The 20883-nt window shown below is 38.8% G+C and overlaps 1 protein-coding gene across 8 annotated transcripts in view; it reads right to left on the reverse strand.

The window, feature by feature from the left end:
• ATRX (ATRX chromatin remodeler) overlaps window positions 1-20883 on the reverse strand; it is an 81524-nt gene that overhangs the window by 46068 nt on the left and 14573 nt on the right. For 6 of the 8 annotated variants that reach the window (XM_061361848.1, XM_061361846.1, XM_061361853.1 and 3 more), the window contains 7 exons: window positions 20277-20329; window positions 18505-18626; window positions 17133-17252; window positions 13090-13199; window positions 10888-10955; window positions 6841-9728; window positions 4772-4850 (listed from right to left, as the gene is read on the reverse strand). In XM_061361848.1, the coding sequence (XP_061217832.1) occupies window positions 4772-4850; window positions 6841-9728; window positions 10888-10955; window positions 13090-13199; window positions 17133-17252; window positions 18505-18626; window positions 20277-20329 (3440 nt within the window). The remainder of the gene's footprint in view (window positions 1-4771; window positions 4851-6840; window positions 9729-10887; window positions 10956-13089; window positions 13200-17132; window positions 17253-18504; window positions 18627-20276; window positions 20330-20883) is intronic. The other 2 variants (XM_061361851.1, XM_061361854.1) reach the window with 2 other exon arrangements.

The raw sequence follows: 20883 nt of genomic DNA on the forward strand, positions 1-20883 counted from the left end.
ATAAGCTTTGATTCCATGTACATCAACAGACCACAGTGTGAACCCAATTAAAACTTAAAAGTCTACAGATAAGTAACATCCTCTTCCAAATGCTTTTCTGCATTAGGTCCTTCCAGAAGATTTGGAAAAGGGACTTGGTTATTTTTGCTGTTTGTTGGTTTGTTTGTCCTTTTTTTAAACCCACCACATTGTGTATAATAGCAACAAGAATAAATAGCTCCTTAGATAAGAAACTGAGACTCCTTCCATCTCTTAATGGTCACAACTTCTTCTTCAAACTGAAACTGCTTGGAATGTCACAAGTTGGCTTCTCTTTCAATGTAAATTAGTAGCCTTGAATCCTACTCCAGGAAACGCAGATGGCAGCAATTTGGCTACTTTTCTTGTTTACAAAAATAACAATATTCCCACCAAAGTTTGCCTTGGAAGAGGAAAAAAAAAACAAAAAAACACCCAGAAAAAGGAGAAACACTAAAAACAACTGCAAGATTTCAGCATTCAATCCGAAAGCACTGCCTAGAAGCACGGCCTCTGACTTACTTTGGATTGCCCTCAAATGCATTCACGAAGTTAACACAACTTGTATATGTGCAACCATACTTACCTCTCATACAAGTCACCTTTAAAATTTTGGTTACGTATTTTTAGACAAAGGTTGACTTTGGTTCTGAAAAGAAGACACACATTTTCCTTTGTTCTTTTATAAAGATTGTTTTCGGGGGGGGGGGGAGGGGGAGAAAGCAAATGCGACATCCACATAAAAATACCATGCACAAAATGCACTACCCATAACCAGAAGATGCTGTTATTTTCCTACTAATCACCATCATAATCCCAAGCAGACTGGGTAAACTCACTAGTTTCTAATTATTTATAACAACATTAAGAAGTTACTGCTTTTATACTCTGCAACAGAAAACCAAGAAGTATTTTTTTTAGCTAGGATAAGGATTCAACCACTTTGAACCAAACTGAGATGGAACTGTCTGTTCAATGAAAGAAGCCACGTTCTCTTCAATGCACTCCACTGGTACAGTGTTAGGCTAGAAATGTAAGACATTGTTGAGACATCCAGAATTTAAAAGATTCGTATTTTGAACGTAACTACGCATCTGACAGGAATTTAAAGTGTAAGCAGTATTAGTAGCAAACAGATTAAGCCTTGTTAATGCATGTGACAAATGACTGATAGAACAAATGGTTTATGTGAATTAGAATAAATTAACTGGACTCCTGAAACTGGTTTTAAATTAAATCCTATGTGGCTCAGGAGGATGTATCCCATTTCTGTTTTAAGATACAAACCCATTTAAAGTGACCAGGCTTCTAAGCTAAGAAACTTCACATGGCAGGTTTAATGTTTTAGTATTTGCATTAAGATCAACTGAAAGTACCAGGAAAAACAAGCTATGCCAGTGTGAAAACTCCCTCGCTCATATTCTTCCAGAGAAACCCATGACAGTCAAAAGATACCGTACTATGTACTCAAGTCAAGGACATAAAAGGTATTCTTGGCCAATGAGATGTAACTGTTGAACACTGTAACAAATTTAATAAGAAGCACAGAGAGCTGCATGACCTCCAGCACAGGGCTTCAGGTAGTGAAACAAACAGACACCCCCCTACATTTCACTCACTTCTGCCACTGATCTGCTGTGACCTTGAGCATGTCATGTTGCCTTGCTCCACCTTATCTAAACATATGGGGAGATTTGCTTAAAAGGGCATTTTCCCAACACATATTTATACAGTGCCTTGCAGACTGGGACTGTAATCTCAACCAGGACATGATAAAAAACCAAGTCTAGAATAAAATAACAGCATATAATTTTCTATCACTCGGGATTTAAATATAGTTCACCTTTGTAAGAATGACACTAACAATATACATTTATAAATAATGAATTGGTCGCTATGTATTTTTCAACTTATGCTCAAAGGAAACACTTTTAAAGACAGATAAGCAAACTGGAAGTTACCCAGGGGTTGCTTAGTCCCAGTACAGGACTATTTTCAATTATCCTTCAGACACTGCAGCAAAAAGGGAACAGAAGGTGCAGCCACTCATGATGGGGAATTAAATTCACACCATAATCTGCACCATTCTTGCTCAGGAATTGAGAGTGCCGATATGATGGACACAGTAACACACTGACAAAAATCTTGGTGAGACAATGCTATGACTGTAGAAGTAATTCTCCTCAGAGTCATAATTTTGTATGTTAGTAAATGATCATGATGCACTATTACCAAATGCACTAGGTCAACTCACACGTAGTGTTCATAAATACCTACTGATTACCTGTAGCAATCAGGTTGCCTGAAACAAGCCTTCGGGCCGAGGAGGATATTTTTATGTGGCTAATAAAAGCCACTGTTCTTTTAGCCACAGCACTACCGAACTAAATGGGCCTTTGGTATGCTACTAAAAAATTTAGAATCATTTAGAATATACTTTCAGAGATGAATATTTGGATGAAATGATGTTAATAAAAAAAAAAAACAAAAAAAAAAACAGTGAAAACTGCCAAACACCTTCTTCTAAATACTGTGCTGTCTTTGTTGGAACAGTCCGATTTTCAAGCTGTCAGAGTTGTATTAAATTAAATGCTGGGACAAGAAAAACGTTTTACAAAAATTTATTGCAACCATCAAATATTTAAAGGCATTCTGCATTTAATACACTATTGACTTCTTAATAAACAAAACTACTGCAAACATATTCAACAGTACCATTTAAAAGATCAGAAGGACCAGTAATAGATAATTACACAACATAAGATGAAAGCATACAGCACTGTATGTCATATTATGACCCACTTGGATATTGCATTTTGGCAAAGATGATTTCAAGACTATTAATATTCATGTCATGCACATCCAAAGGTATTCAAATAACAGAACATCTAAACTAGAGACTTGCAAACATGAGAGTTCCCATACTACAAACACCCGGTAGGTACTAGGTACCCTCTTTGGCCTGGAAGAAAATAGGCAACTTATCTGAATAGCAGGTAAACTATTTAAACACTTTGTGTTGAGTAAACAGAAGAACAAGCTTTTAACTTCTTGAAATTTGTGCCATCTTTTTACAGTTTATGTACCTGATTTTGGTGCCAAGTACAATGCATTGATGAATTGAGAATCAGACTGCAGTTATCAGTTAACATGTCTGAAGGTTGACAAAACTGTTTATTGACAAAACAGATCCCCATCTCATAGAGTCAAAGTATTCCCTAAATAAAAACTTCAACAGAGATTCATCTTAAAAACAAAGTACAGAAACTGATTTTTAACCCCCAAATTCATATTAATGATTTGATAGTTATCAATTGGGTTAATTCATTTCCCAATATAGTTCTTAAATTCATAATTAAGATCTGCCAGTGACATTTATAAAGTGAACACTGAACTTTGACAAGTGTATTTGCTTAGTTATCAACCAAGAAACACTTAAAAAACAAACAAAAAGGGAAAAAAGAAGGAAAAAAATCAAAACAGGACTGAAATTAAAGAACCATGATCTTCTATGACCAACATTTACATGTTCTGCTTATGACCCTGTGCTGTCAAGTCCCTCAAGAGCGTCTTTCCTTAAAATCTGAATCACTGGATTAAATTTGATGACTGAAACCAAGCAAGAACTACATCAGCAGCAATGTTCTGATGCTAAATTGAGGTCCATGAAGGATATAAAACAGCGTTTTGAAAATTTACTGCAGTCACAGATCAAAACATACAACTCTGTGAAACAATGATTCCCTCTTCTAAACTAGTAAGGCTCAGAAGCAGAAAAAGACTCCAGCAGCAACTGTGCAAAGCTATGAAGCTGGTCCCACACATGCAATATGGCCAAGAAAAATCAATCAGTTTCTGAAATACTGCATAAAAAGTTGCTGAACAACTCTTCAGCTAACTACAATAGCTTCTACAAAAAGAAACTGTGGCTCGGAATTGAGCGATACTTCATGTTGTGCATGCACGCATCAGGCAACAAAGCTTCTGTGTTTTCTAACCAGGCTGATTTTGACGGCTACAACAGCACTTCATTTTTATTGAACTTGAAACTGAAGCACACATAAGCCACAATTCTGAAGATGCCTATGCAAAGACTTAAAATGTGTGTATGTATCGTTAGGCTCTGATACCAGTTAAGCCTATGCACAGTGCTTGTAGAATCAGGGCCTTAACTCTCACATTAGTCACTTCAGGTGTTCTCTAGCGGATTAAAACTCAGATTAATGAACAACTGAAAATATCTAATTCTGTTGTCCCCTATATTTGTGTTTTCTCTTTATTGAGAAAAGGCGTTTCAATTTAAAAAGCAGATTAGATAACAGTGATAAAACGAAGTTGTCGGAAAAATCTTTAGCACTGCACACTGCACAGATGCAAGTTTTTACCTTCTATAAGGTACTTTTACCATGTAACTAGCTGAAATTCACATTTATCAGAAGTAGATTTTCACCTGCCTGAGTGAAATCCTTGCCACCTTCAATGGGAAGATAAACCGGACAGTGCTGCAGTGCATTTATAACACACCCTATGCAAGGTGTGTTAGCTAACACTTTTAAATACTTTCTTTGCATTTCTGGATTTTGGCCTCTGTTTTCTGGCCCCTTGTTCAAACTTGCGGGAGGCCCGTGAGCGAGTCTTTACAAGGCAGGCAGCCGTGGTTTTTACAACCTGCTTGCTCTTCCGTTGTGCCGGTTTGCGCCCACGCCTAGGGTGTGTTATAATCTTTTTTAAGTCCTTACGGATGGTATCATACCTATTCTCAGGATCGTCATCATCATCATCTTCCTCCTCCTCCATTGGAACAGCCCTTGATTTAGTCTCTCCCTCATCTCCTGGAGGAGGAAGGGGAAACAAAGAAACAGAAGACATGAACACTTAATACATGTAAACCAGCAATAAACAATGCAGCACATGAATGACTGTCTCCATCAAGAATTCCCATATAAAACCAGCTTGGTAATATCACCACTTTTCTACTAGCAAAGAACCCAGTTACCCTGACATATAAACCCGTATTTCAGAGATATATTTTTATTAAAATAATATTGTAGTATTAAAAGTTTCTAGCTTTTCAAGCAGCGCTTGCTTGGATACTACAGGAAACTTGCACTTCTTTCCTTATTACATACTATGAGATTGGGGTTTTTTTTTACACCAAAACACAGGGAGACTGAATACTCCACCTAGGAGTCAGAAATTAAGTTTCCTAAGAAATTCGTGCTCCATGTCAAAAGCTCCACTACTGAAATCGTGTAAATTGAAAAGGCCCAAAACAATGCACTACAGAATCACTCACCAAACTTACCAGCTACCCTGTTGCTAATTAAGAAGTACTCAAGAACAGTAATTCTTGCCCATTTTTGCTTTTTGGGTATCAAATACGATGCATGTACCTTTGCTGTGCCTGTGTAGACACCTATGTTTTGGAAACTACACGTGCTGTCCTTACTGACAGTATCAAAACACAGGTGCACAATGTGCATATTGCCTTGATGGAAACCTCATCAAAATCAACAGCATGGGAGATGTCTCAGAGCAAAGAGCAGAGTACAGTATCTGCCTTTAAGCTCCTCTCCGCTCCCCTGGCTGAACTGAGAGGAACTCAGATTATTTCTAGCACACTCCCAGGCCTTTCCCCCTTTCTTTTCTCTCATGATTCTAACTCACATTATCAGTCAATCAAATCTGCTCATTAGCAAAATTAAGCAAAATCTTAATGACCTGAGACCATCTCATTCTTAACCTCTATTGATTATCTTCTACCTGTAGGGACAGGACTAAAATTAGGCTGTGAGAGGTTTGTTCCAACTTGTTTTAACATATGCTTTTCCTGGAATTACCAAGCCAGACGACTGACAGGACTGTGGTAAGGGGTGATCACAGGAAGTCCCTCACTCTTATGCCTGGATAAAGAGTAATATCCTCTTGGTTGAACCAGATTCTAAGTCTTATTCAACAATCAACCTGCATAGCTTGTTCAGACACAGGAAAGACCTCTTCATTTATTCATGTACTAAGCCAAATGCAAACTGAAGAGAAAGGGCTAGTTTGCCTCCTTTTGAGATAATGTGACAAAGGCAGATTCTCACAGAATCATACAATAATTAAGCTTGGAAGAGACCTCTGGACACAGAGGTCACAGTATTACAAACACAGAGACACAATTAAACTTGGGACTTTAGAAAACAAACATTACAGGGCTGTATATTATGCAGCGTACAAAACTTACATCCCAACTGCTACACTCTACAAGGATGCAACATGTGCAGAAAGTTCTATGAAACACCCTTAGAAGCAAACAAATAGTAAATAATTTACCTGTCTTGGTAATCAAAACACAAAATAGATTTCATTTTTTTTTCTAGTTTAAATTCATTTGCTGAAGATGTGCCCTGTCCATGCAATGTGGAAAATAACCTTCCATTTTTAAGTCCTTTAAAACCAAGTGTTCAGACTCAGCAGTTCTGAATTTCTTTCTAACTTCCTAAAGATACAACACATTGATGAAAGAATTCTACCTTGGCAAGAATTACTACTACTGAACTTACGCGCTGACCAATTGGAGCTCACTAGATACCTACTGCTTAAAACTGTCTTCTGCTCAATAGTAGCTGGGCAACCAAGCAAAGGAACAGACTGTTGAAAGCTATGCTGCAAGGCAATACCTGCTGGCATTACAGGCTACAGCTTCTCAAGCCTCTCCATTTACACTGACATCCTCTTTTCCACGAGTGACAAGCTGTATAAATTGAAATGGGTGCTTCCAAATCAGTATCAGAAAACCTATCTATTAGCACATGTAAATGAACATCTCTTGCACACCTGATGACTGACAAAATCCTGCACCAGCAGACAGCATTAAGTTCTCAGTCACTGGCATAATTTTCTGCTCATCGCTGCTTCCATCACCTGTTGAATTCTGTTCATCATTTTCTTCCTTATCAGACGAGGAAGTGACAACCACCTTTTTTGACACCTTCTTTTTTAAGTCACCCTTTTTACTTTGTTTCATTGGCCCTCTTTTCATCTTTTTCTTACTGTCTTCACAAGACTCCTCGTCAGAAGAGGACGAGTCATTCTGCTCCTTCTTGGAAATTTTCTTTTTGTGACTGATTTTCTTCTTTTCTTTAGTTTCAGCGTGGGTTTTCCTCTTCACATCTTCAGAAGAACTCTCCTCTTTTAGGGGAGATTTCTCAGCATCAGATGACAAATCAAGCTGCACTCTCTTAGATACTCTCTCTCTTAAATTCCTCCTTTTCTTATCTTTCACCACTGGCTTATTCTTCATTTTGTCACTCTCAGAAGAATTGCAACTTCCTTTCTCTGGAGACGACTTCTCAACATCAGAAGAGGAATTATTTTGCTCTTTCTTGTAACTTTTCGTTTTCAGCTTTTCAGATTTCTTCGCTTTGCTTTCGGATTCCTTTTGATTCTTCAATCTGTCTTTCGAAGAATCAGAATCGTGCTCTTTCTTCACAGACTTCTCCGTGCTCTCTGAAGATGAATCTTCTTGTGCCTTTTTCAAATCCTTGCCCTTCTTAACCTCAGTTAGCTTCACACCTTTAGAACTATCCTCTTTCTCCAGTGAAGACTTCTCAACATCAGAAGACTCATCATGCTTTCCCTCTGCAGCGTCTTCCTTTAAGTCTCTGCTCGTCCTTTCCTTAGCAGCTGATCGCTTGCCAAGTTTTTCATCTTTAGAAGAATGATTTGCCTCCTCTGGGGAAGACTTTTCAGCATCGTCATCTTCAGAAGATTTAGCTCTCTGTTTCTTCAGATTTAACTTTCCCTTAGTATTTACCTTTTTCCTCTGTTCTTCCTCAGACGAATCATAACTATCATCTTTTCGTGAGCATTTTTTCTTAGCTTTTTTTGCAGACTCAATTTTGCTCAAAATCTTTATTTCTTTTTCTAGCTCAGAATCATAGTTTGAAGAATCCGAATAGTTCTGACGTTTCTTTTTAGCAGCAGCAGAATTTTTTGCTGATTTAGCATCCAAATCTGAACCAGAGCTGGAGCTTTTTCTTTTTCGCTTGCTGTTTTCATCCTTCACTGGCTGATCCTTTAGAAATTTTGAAGTCTTCTGATCACTTGCTGGTGTTTCACTATTGCTATCAATGTCTGAAGAGCTGCGACTCATCATAGCTACTTCTTTAAGAACAGCTGGCACCTCATCAGAGTCTGAGCTGTGATCTGATACATATGGCTTTTTGGATTTAGAAAGTTTATTAGGCCTGGGGCCATCAGCAGTACTGTCAGAGGAGTTTCTTTTGTCATTTTTCCTCCTTGGTTGCTTTGATGATTTTCTCTTGCGTTTTTCATTACACGTGTCGTTGCTGTCTTCTTCCGAGTTTGATGTTAAAGGACTGATGTCTGTTTGGCGCCTCAGCGGTGTGGTCTTCACCCGCGGCGATCTCCTGAGATCAGATTCCTCTACAGGTGAGACAGTTTCGTTCTCTGTGGAAGGCTCACTACCAGCATTATGATTTTGTTTTCCAGAATCACAGTTTCCTGCTTTAGGTACTACATCCACATCCTTACTTCCCTTTCCTAGACTGCTGTCCTGATCTTCAGCTTTAACTGTAGACTCTGAAATGGAAACAGGAGTCAATTTTACAATCAGTTCTTTTGTTCCTTTAGCCGATGACTTTAACTTGGTACCACCTTTGGCATCTTTCACAGGAGTGTTCGATTTCGTATTTGCATTTAAAGTCTCGTGATCAGTTCCTGTATTTCCATTGTCTTGTTCATCTGATGCAGTCTGGACCTCCATAGCAGATTCCAGATTCTCAAAAATATCTTCAGGAACAGATGAGGGAATGGACACTATATCCATATCTAAAGCCTCTGTACTATTAGGTTCATACTGAGGTTCTTCATTTCTGCCAGACTTTTTCTCTTCACCAGAAGTATTCTTGTCACCCGTTTGTTCTACTGTTGGAACACTTTGATCCATGGGCTCACTGTCAGGCTCTTCTGATACAACTTTCTTCTGTGTCTTTACCATGTCATCCTCTTTTAATGCCACATGTTCCTTTCCTTCATCTTTTTTCACCTCGTTTTTTTCTGATCTAACATCAGATTTTTTCTCTTTGGTATTTTTGAGTTTAACATTCAACGCTTGAATCTCCAGGTTCAGACCTTCTTTTAGTGCCAGATGAGCTTTTTTCATGTCATTCAGCACAGATTTAAAAGCTTTCAGCTGACAAAGTTGCATAGTTGGGCTTCTTTCTACATTTTCTGCAGCGTTTTTCAAAAAGTTTACAAAGCTGGAATTGAGATTTGCTGTCGTTTCAACCAGCTTTTTTGTTTTCTTAAGCAAGTCTTTTGGCACCATAAGTGCTTTAAAAGAATACGTTAGGGAACCCGAATAGGAATCATCAATCTTTTTTTCTTCTCCGTTACAACTGGAATTGTTTCTTTTTGGAGAGAACTTGACTGTGTGATCACAGATTTTACTTTTGTCACTTTCAACTCTGATCTTTTTTTTGTTTTGTTGCAGTAATTGTTCTAGATTTTCAAAGACACTGTCACACGCAGTGACCAAGTCCAACAAAGGCTCTGGATGGCAAATGTAACAGTGCCACTGGTTATTCTCATCCAGTATAGTCGACAGCTCCTTTCGACCCAGGTTGCGCAAAATGCACTTTTTACAGAAGGCGTTATGGCAAAAGTCACAGCAAATCAGATTTCCACCTTCAGCACACCACCTGCAACAAGACAGAAGAGACATAAGAGTCTTACCTCTGTACTAACAAAGTGACAAATCAATTTACCTGTTTCTCACTATTTGATAAAGGACTTGCATTTTAAAAATTCAAGTGATAAGCAGATATTCATCAGTGGAAGCATAGACTCATAGAATAGTTTGGCTTGGAAAGGACCTTCAGATCACCCAGTTCCAACCCCCCTGCCATGGGCAGGTACTCCTCACACTAGACCGTGTCATCCAAGTCTCCATCTAACCTGGCCTTGAACACTGCCAGGGATGGTGCATTTACCACTTCTTCAGGCAGCCTGCTCCAGGGCCTCACCACCCTCACAGTGAAGAACTTCTTCCTTATATCCAACCTGAACTTCCGCTGTTTAAGCTTAAACCCATTCCCCCTTGTTCTATCACTACACTCTTAAAAGCATGACTGAAAAACACTCACTTGAGAACTTGGAAGTCAGGAAACGTATGAGACTAACAGTGCACAAAGTGGTCAGTAATACCCAAATGCAACTTCAGCAGTGATTTTAGAATCAGAGAAAAATACAGTAAGATTTTATTTTATTTTCAGTGTTTCTTCTGCGAACTGGGGGAGGTTGAGGGGATGGAGGAGTGATTTCTTTTATTTTACAGCAAAATGAATTAGCTTCAGTCTTTCTAGCCTTAACTGGTGTATCACTACTGCAGACACACACAGAAAAATAAATGGTTTTGGATCTATGTCTAGCTTGCATAGTGTTTGATGAAGACCTGAGAAGTGGCTGACAAGCTCACTCACAGGCATCACAGCCTGCTCCATTCTGACTGGATTACATATATAGATGTTGGACATGATGGCAGAGAAGTACTTCAGTAGTTCAAAAGATCTTGGAAAATTATGTTTCTGTGGCTCACAAGATTTAGAATGTCATACCCATCTTGAAAGCATTCCTGAGGTGTCAATGCCATTTAATTAGAAATGTGATGTCTTACAAGCATTTGCTATTGTGCTTCTTTATAAAGTGTTTTCCTGTTAATTACCAGAACAGCAACAAAATATTGACAAAACCCCTGGGGCTGGCTGAGCATTTCTTGGAGAGAAACAATTGTTGATTAAACACAATCTGTACATCTGTAAATAGTTTCCTGAGAAGAGCTATGGGGTTTTGTGCACCCACCTACACTGCTCATCCATTCCATCGGAGTCACGGCTAATGTCATCGCTCATGTAATATTTGTAGCAAGTCTGTAAAGAAAAGAGGTATGTCAAGGAATCGTTCTATTACATTTCAGTAATGCATGGTTTCTGCGTGTCTTAGAAGCAAGTCATTCAAAGCAGCAGCTGCAAGGTGTTCAGCATTCTAACCCTTCTACATTCATGTTAATCTAACAGACACCTTCCACAGACACAAGAGGTCCTAAACTGTGACTTTTATTTAGATGCCTCAAGGTTTATTTAAAAATCATGTAGGTTTTTGTTTGATGGCTGCACATTTGCATGCTTTAGAATATCAACTGAATGTTTCTCTTCAAACCTTTTTCCATCTATTTCCCGGGTAAATCAACATCACACCTTCCTTGACACAACTAATCCTACATAAATTATGGTTTTCAGCTGTATGCTCCTTAAGTTAGCAATTGATCACATAGGTCTTTAAATAAAAATGTCTTCAGGATTTATTCTGATGTTAACATCCAAGGCTTCAATTACCAGGTACAAATTAAGCATTCGTACTGACAAAGTGGTAATGGTCAGAAAAATACACACAACTTGGCTATCTCAGCAGTGGCCTCAGTTGCTAAATTCTTGAAACCAAATTTAAGGTTTGGGGTGTTTTTTTCTTCCAGTTACCAGTAAAGAACGTTCTCGCAGACTTGAAGCTCTACTTGTACAGGGATTAACCCAAGCTATTAGCTAAATTCTGTCCTTTACCCAATGAATTCAGTATCCAGAGGAGGCTTCAGCACCTGAGTTTAAAATGATGATGCCTCTTGATCCTGAGCAGAGTTATACAACTGTCCAAATAAACTAAGCAAACAAGTAAGAGCAAACAAAAAAAGGCCAGTAAAAATAGACATTTGGACATTTGACACAGCATTTAGTTAAAGGAAAACAGCTTCTCAAGTCTGGACCTGTTTACCTGAGCAGGAGAAAAATAAGGGAAGAACTAGGCACAGAGAGCAATGGAAGTCTTGGAGTATGCGGATCAGGGATCTCCACTGCTCTCTCTCACATTAACGTAAGGCCATATTCAATTAAGATACAGAAAATTTATGGGACACAACACATGATGTAATTCCCTAGCAAAGCGCACAGTCGAGAGCTACTACTGAATCCAACACCCTAAACAGGTTTTCCAAACGAACCAGGTAACTTGCATGTAACACAAGAACACGTGCAGCTACATGTTAAGGATTCCCAAGTCCAGGAAAAAGAGCTGGGACTCCACTGAAGACTGAAAACACTCATCTTGTGAGCTGATTATTCTGAAGTGTATTTTATAAAAGAAATAAGCCAGAATGAACAGAATAAATGAGCCAGAACATTAGACTAAATGGACAGGCCTGAGACAGTGTATCAGCTGAATATGAAACATCAGTTGGGAACTGGGGGAGAAGCAGGAAGAGAAGGGGAATGCTAAATGTGCACTGTAATGCAGATTTGGATCTACCTTTAGAGGTATCCTTAGAAATACAGGATATTTACAACTATACAAACAAGCAAGAGAGATCTCTCTATATCTCTTTGAACACTGAGAGGTCTCCATAACAGGAGATAGGGATGTCACCTTCCCCTCCTGTTCCCAGCCTCTTCCCATTGCAACTAGGGCAAACTGAAGCCACCATGAAACCATATAGCTGAAGACCTAGATGCTGGTTTGGGATTATGTACTAGATCATCATTACGCAGGCAGCTGGGAATCAAAAAAGTCCAGGAGCTGTACACAGGTGAAACTGACGTAGCTTGGAGGCTACTTTCCCACTTCTTATTCCAACGTCGTTTTACATGAAATGCTTTACTCCGAGATACAGAACTGAACCTGCTCTTACAATACATCATGAGTAGTCAGAAATTTTAGATAGATAATTTAACATTAAAAAAACACACTAAAATGAGAGACTTAAAACTGTAAAAATAAATCACAAATAAACCACAATCAGATTACCCGGGGTATACAAAAATAGGAACAGCAATTTGTAAGCTGCATTTGCCTTTCTGGTTTCTGCTTTTAGTTTCCTTAATTGTAACAGTTAACAACTAAAAAGCTTTTTGGCTAATAAACAACAACTACTCCCACAGAGGTCCCACCCAAGTCACCTAATATGACGTTTCAAACACAAACAAACAGGAATAAACTGTAGAACTGTTTACCACATACCTTACAAATAAGAACTTTCAGTGTAGGATGTCTATAGATTGAATCCTTTTGAAAATGGTTCACCTGTTGGCCACAAGCTGTACAGCTTACAATTCCATGTAGTCCTTCCTCTATAGAGAGGATTATAAACCACACATTAATTGCTTTGGTTTTTAATTTTCTTAAATCATTATATAACCATTTCATTTTCTTACAGTGTTTTGGCCTGTCAGGCTTTTCATATGCCTTTTCTTTACCACCCAGCATTACAGAAATCTCTCTGTAACCACTCACCAATTACAGACCAAAAGAGCTTTCCTCTTATTTCTACACTCCACTTGGGGCCAAGATACAACTTTTTCCCTTTGAGAGATTTAATTTTGATTAACTGGTCACCTCGTGAGAACACACCTGAAGAAGAGTCACCATTAAAACTCTTTCAAAGCAGCCCTGATATTTTGTACAACCTTCCTCATTTAACCTTTACTCATAAAATGCCACTGGAATTCATGTTTGTATTAATGGTATTTCTTTCACATACAGTTTTAGTTTCTCAGAGATGAGGAATCATTACAGAAAATGCATTAAGTTCTTCTAGTAGTGCCTGGGAAAAAAAATAATCTTTTCCCATTTTCTGTTCCCTTCTTGATGGTGGGTTGTTTCCGGTTGTTTGGGGTTGTTTCTGTTAGTTTGGGGTTGTTTCCGTCAGTTTGGGGTTGTTTCCGTCAGTTTGGGGTTGTTTCCGTCAGTTTGGGGTTGTTTCCGTCAGTTTGGGGTTGTTTCCGTCAGTTTGGGGTTGTTTCCGTCAGTTTGGGGTTGTTTCCGTCAGTTTGGGGTTGTTTCCGTCAGTTTGGGGTTGTTTCCGTCAGTTTGGGGTTGTTTCCGTCAGTTTGGGGTTGTTTCCGTCAGTTTGGGGTTGTTTCCGTCAGTTTGGGGTTGTTTCCGTCAGTTTGGGGTTGTTTCCGTCAGTTTGGGGTTGTTTCCGTCAGTTTGGGGTTGTCTGAAACTACAGTTCTGCCTTCTTTCTAATTACTCCCACACTTTGTGTACTGCTGTGCTCCTCTACCTACATTTGGTCAGAAAAGCTTCCCCTTAATGTCAATCCCCCAATTTGCTTTGAAAGGTGGTGAACTTGAGGTTGGGAGGCTCAATACATGCCAACTCATTAACACTATGAGACCATTTTCTTTTCAGTAGTAGTGATGCTTTCAAGAAAAGGAAGATCATGTGTGAAAGCTCATACACTCAGTTCATATACTTGCACAAGCTTAATTTGGAATCAAGCAGATAAAGGTTCAATTTGCGGTCACTTAACTGTGACTTGTCCTTTGACAAGGATGTTGTGAATGCTCCATCCTTGGCAGTGTTCAAGGCCAGGTTCGACAGAGCCTTGGGTGACATGGTTTAGTGTGAGGTGTCCCTACCCATGGCAGTGGGGTTGGAACTTGATGATCTTAAGGTCCTTTCCAACCCTAACTATTCTATGATTCTATCAACAACAGCTACTAGCAATTTCCTATTGAAGCACCATCTCAAACAGGTTACAGACCAGTGAGAACAACTAATACACCCTTACAATTCCATGGAAATAGGAGTTTGAAATTTGGAATACAAGATTTGTCGTTTCCAATTTCAATGCATGCATGAGTGTATGCACTGCAGAGCTTGCGGACTTGCAAAGCACCTCTCATTATCTCAAAACCAGCTCAAACGCCTGTTTCAAATGGTGCTGTCAAACCTCAAGTAAACACTTGGAAAAGAATACTACGTTCTAGTGCACTAAACAGCTAAGAAGCCTACCCAGGCTCTGTCTAACATCACAGTCCTTAAATGGGTGTAAGGATCAGAGGGCAACAGCCAACTGAAGGAGAACAAGCTGTTCACTGCTAAGTCCCAAGTCACTTTCCCTTCTCTAGAACTTTAAGGGGAAGCACTACTGCCTGCTTCCTAGAATCTGCAAATTGGCACCAGGAAAAAAAAAAAAGACAGGATAATTTATGAGGCAAATTGTTGTAAACCATGCTACTTCCACAAATGGTGGTGAGAAAAAAAAACACTGAACAACTAATACTGAGAAAACACTCAAAAAACATTCCTAACTACAAGTTCATTAACAAAAATACTACCATACCCATCCTGCAGACACAAACCTTGAAAATAAGGATTGACACAATGCCTCTTACAGTCCTGGATAAGAGCATCTGGATGCTAGAAAGGTGAGAGTTCTTACTACTATCTCTGATATAAACAGGACACGTAACTCCTAGTACAAATGTAGAGATGCACTCCACAGAGAACAAGACAGGCTGGCATTTTTTATTCTATTATTTACCTACTCGCACTGTGCCTAGAATTCAGGATCTCAGGTAGCTAGGACTACACGCTTACCTGCTGAAAGCAGTAGTGCTCAGCCCCGTGCACAGGCTTGGCACCTCGTTCTAACAGCAAGAGGAAAGTAAATGCCATCTCATGCAACCAGACTTGCTGCACACAAGTGTAAAGGAATATGCATTACTCCTGCTGTGCATGCTGCCAAGTAAAAGTGGTCTGACACATTCCTAATCCAGCTGCTCTTGAGGTAGACTGCAGTCAGAGTCCCTTGCCTGGCTACCCCTTCTGGTCTGGAAATAGGCACAACACAGGCAGATGCAGCACCCATCCCACTTCCCTGAATGTTGACAGGAGCTTAACACATGGACTTGGATAGCTTTAAAAATCAAGCCAAAGATTATCTGCAGCGACACAGATACAACTGAGCTTACCCTGGATAAAGGTATGGCTTAAACAAAGTCTTAATGTCGCTTTCAAAACTAATACCTTACATCAGGCAGCAGTATGTGAGTAACCAGTCCAGATACACAGAGGAAAGCCTGAAAATTCTCTAGGGATGGAGGAAAAAAAGCTGGAAGGGCAGGTCACATGAAGTGTCCTGGGGATGCAGACACAGGCCACAAGGCCCAAGCAGATCCTATCTTTCTAACACTACACCCCTGAAGATATTTGTTGGCCCTCTTTAAAATTACTATAAATTCAAATGGAAAAAGCACTCCTATATGCTGCATAGGATGTCTTGCATGAACAGAACAGATCTGACTTTAAAGATTTGTAACTGACAGAAAACATCAGTGCTCAAAATGTGATTAAAATCATGCACGAGCCCATATGTATGCAAAAGCACATTTCCACAGTCACATTTTACTCCTGTTCAACCACAGATGGAGATATAGCACTTACTAAATTATAGTAAAATTTTGAAGGAGAGCAAGTACCTCAAATGATACAATGGGGAGAATGTACCAGAGCTGTCTGAATATCCTGGGTAATGCTGTAGATGTGTAAACTCAGATATCAGTAGTATTAAAGGAAGTATCCGCCTTCTTATAGGCTACTTTATAGATAATCCTCCCTCTCCTTTACATTTTGCAAAATAAATGAGCTATTAATTTGTGTTGTCACTATAATTTACCTAACTTCTCCTCGGTTTAGCAGCAGCTATGGAAAACCAGCTGGCACAGCAGCTTCTCAGAGATAATCCTTAGAAGGGCCACACAATTTCCCACAGTATAAAAACAAGAAGAAAAAAGCATCTGAATTGTCAAGAGGTTTGGGGTTTCTTGTTAGCTCACTGACTGATAACATGCCAATACCCTGCTCAAATATGGTTGCTTTCTTGGTGAGTCAGTGAATGTTCCTGAATGTATTAACAGTGTTCCAACATAATCCTGAAAAAAAATAAAGGAATACCTGTAACACCTGATGGCAACCAAGCAACTGCTCTGAATACAAAGCAAGAAGGGGCCATATGGAGCACCTAATGATGCATCCTATAGCTACTGAAAAGATGAAGTTTAAAGAGAACTAATCTTAGCTTCCACTGCTGCATTGCAGGGGCAGCAATGGAGGCTAACTGCAGTCAGCTAGAATTCTTACTGAACAAAAAGCCAGAAGAGTGGAGGTATTTTTAGGATCATTGATTAGAAATAGGGATGATTTTTAGATGTACCAAATGTGGTCATAAGCAACAACTGAAACACAGTTAAATAAATGCTTTAAGTTGTATTTACCTCCACGCTTTTTGGGAGCTTCAGGTTTCATTTTAACGGTATTTCTGCTTCTAAATTCAGGCCCTTTAAAATCATCTTTGTCTTCATTCAGCACTGGCTCAGGCTGTACAACCACTGTACCTAGAATGATTTTATTTAGAAATTGGAAACCATTACACATCCAAATGAAGTGCAAAAGTCCTGTTTAAATAAAGACCAACACAGTACTTTAAAAAATGCGCAATCTGTTGACTAAAACTCTTGAGTTTGAATGCACAGATGTTCACAGCAAAAAGAAATTCAAAATAAACAAATAAACCAAAACCAAACCACCACACACTTCAATCTACATCTGTTTTGCAGTCGGAGGACAGAAGCCAAAGACTGAACGGGCTGTGAGGAGCAAATCCTGCTCTCTCTGCCCTGATGTGGTCATGTCATACTGCTGGTGTGTGTAGTAAAGGAATCTGCAGTGCAGTGATACAAATAAAGGACTTTGGTTAGGTCACATCTATCAAATGCCTTAGAGTAACTACTGTTCTCTCTCTCTTTTCACCTTCTATCCAGTTTCCCTCATCTTAATTTATTTTCACATGAAATCAAAGAAAAAGCAATAGAATAAAACCTATTTTGTCTTTAATCCAGAAATCCCCTTTTATTTTTAAACAGAGACAAATACTAATCAAACTTATGTGAATGAAAAACCATCTTTCCTACTTAAGAGCTCAGATTTCACACTTCTGTTGTGAGGACACTGGAAACAATCTAATGTTCTGGAAAGATAATTTTAAATGCTTTAAATACCGCTACTCATGCAGTACACAGTGGTATTCATAAAAACTGAAGTTTTCCTGTAATATTCATAGGTAAAAAATGGAAGAGGTTAATCAAACACTGTAGTTAAGAAGAGTGGGATGTAGGCTTATAGCATTAACTGTTTTAATAGGGTGTTTAAAAATAGATCAAATAATGACATTTCTCTCCTGATTTAGTTTTGCTTTTGTTGATCTAATTACAGTAAAATAAGATTTGTGAGTGACAAGAGTTTGAGACTTGTACAAAAGAACTGAAATAAATTACTTCCCCTGTTTCACGTTGGTTTTATTCAGATGTCAGCAGGCATCTGAAATAAAGCCACCAGCACATCCTGGTGTACCCACAGCCTGAAGCATGCTGGGTTCAAAACTAAAGGTGCCAGATTTCCTCTTGCACATGCACATGCACAGGGGATGTGTGTGTGTGTGTGTATGTGTGCACTAGCATCTGTTTCTATATAAAAGATACAGAACCCAAGACAGGTATTTTACTAATCCATGTGCATTGTAGTTAATTATGCTGCATCATCATCTTGGTTAATTTGCTGAATTCAGAAACAAAGACATGAACTAACTACCTTTAGGCAAGCTTTGCATATCAACATCATTTTCCGAGTTCTCATTAGAAATATCTTCATTTGCAGTTTCATCTAAGATTTCATCATCTGATCCAACGTATTTTGTTACAACTGTAGGTTTCCTGCATAGGCAGAAAAAAAAAACCCACACCATGACAAATATGACATATTGCAATGCAGATAAGCCTGGAGCTTTGCAAGCAAAACACCATTCTAACTGGGGAAACCTATGTTCATTTTAAGTTCATTTAAGACATGAGGTGGGATGCTCTGAATTACTGTAATCAGTTCTAGGCTTATTTTCTTGTTAGGAACAGGAACTCTCCTCTCCTACGTGAAATAAAATGATATACTAACAAAAATACTTTTGTTTCACAGGCTTGCTGTATTATATTGTTGGTAAAATCAAGGTCTGCTGTGTTTTTAAGAAGGAATACAGGAAAACCACACCTCTAGGGAAAAAGCTGAAATGAAACGCAAGTGAAATGTCTGCTCAGAAACGTTATATATCATTTCAAGTTTAACAGCAGTGCAAACAGAACACACAGGTATTAGCAAATGACAGTAAGCAGCCTGGCAGAAAAGATGCTTGCAAGGAAGTGAAAGAAATGCACGAAGAAATGACTGTTGAATAAAAGGACCAGTTGCCAGAATTTCACACAAACATAACTGAGAATGAATCCATTAAAATGGATGAATTTACAATGTCAGGGCAGGGAGGGAAGGAAAAAAGACGAAAGAAAAAAGTATGCTGAGTGTAATTTCAGGGGTCTGAAGGCAATACATGAACTACTGCAGGATACTGCTTTTGTCAGTCTCAGGCACAGTACGGTAAGTGTATGAGTGGGAATACCTTTACTGATAGACAGGAAGCAGAAAAAAAAACCCAAACAAGACTGCAAAAATGATACAACAATAATGCAAGTGAAAAAGGGTTCAGCAGGACACTGGATTCTGAAGTAAGTTAGAAATTAAAGGCATACATAGAACCATACATGCAAATACAGAATCAACACAAAAAAGGGAGAAAGAATATTATTCAATTCCAGTATACATAAAATAACAAGCTAGAATAAAAAGGAGTGTGAAGAGAGATACACTCTTGTAAAGAGCAGTAATACGGCAGCTGTTGAAATCGTGCACTAGAAGAGCTCGCCTATCTATACAGGAGACTAGGATTAAAACAAATCATGAAGGATGTAACATGAATGAGCATCATCAGAGAGCAAAAGAAGAGAAGGGGTCCTACTACAATGAATCTGCTATTACTTAGATCACACACAGTTTGCCTCTTGTAGGTTCAAACTGGTGGGTAAGCAGTGAACTCCATGCTTTGGTAAAATCAAAGAGCAAAAAGGGATTAAGCAGAGAGACAACAAATGTCAGTTTCTGCACAGGACAACTTCATAACACATTTTTATTCTACAGTCTCCCAACAGTGAGGTACAGAAAAAGCCTTTTTTCCCTATGACCCAATTTACATTTTTGGAAGAACCCTGTATAGAAATAGGAGGAGTGAAGGAACAATTGCACAAACACCTTTGTCCTGCAGATACAGAACAATCCTGTTGTCTTTGTTAGTAAAAATCAAGCTTTGTGATCTTGAGCCTGAAAGATGATTTGAATTTTAAGTGCACTATGAGGCATTTGTTTTAGCACTCTGCTAACTTAATGGATTTATATTGGTCTATATTAAAAGTCACTGCCACAACACATGGATTTTCCTACACTTGCACATGCCTAAGAGTAGTAGCTTTATTTTCCAAACCAACCTTTTCGAACGTGATGACCCCAAGGATTTGGTTCTTTCTGAAGAACTACTGCCCTAAAAACAAGAAAAAATGACAAAGTCAACACATTTGTGACCAAGAGACCTGTCAACAAGAACCAGTTTCTTACATTACCTAGAACACATCTCAGAAGCCACCATCACTTTTCCAACAACAACAAAGGCAGGAAAAGCATTAGCAAATGCAAAACACAATTTCAACAGTCGTGCCAGCTCAGTTCAACTAAATCTATGGAGTTTAAAAACCAAGTGTAACTAAACACTAAGTCACCAATGCTCACTAACACCCCTCTGTACATATCTTAAAAGAAACTCAGAGAGGGCACTATCGTAAGTTGAGATGTTCAGAGAGAAACACTGCATGTAACTCAAGTGCTGAGTCTTCATGAAATTGAGGAACTTCACTCCTTGCAATCCTGAACAGTCCTGGGACCTCCTGTTCTCTGTACCTTCACTGCAATGTTAACTTCATGATTAGCGCATGGAAAAACAGCCTTACTCACACCTGCCTCCATGCTGCTTTTTGACTTCTTTACAATTCACCAGGATTCCTCACAGCACTTACTGCTGCAGAAGCTTATGCAGGTCTA

This window comes from Neopsephotus bourkii, unplaced genomic scaffold, assembly GCF_033783945.1.
Source record: "Neopsephotus bourkii isolate Nb327-2 ecotype Australia unplaced genomic scaffold, CSIRO-AGI_Nbou_v1 NB_1067, whole genome shotgun sequence".
Classification (NCBI taxonomy): Eukaryota; Metazoa; Chordata; class Aves; order Psittaciformes; family Psittacidae; genus Neopsephotus; species Neopsephotus bourkii.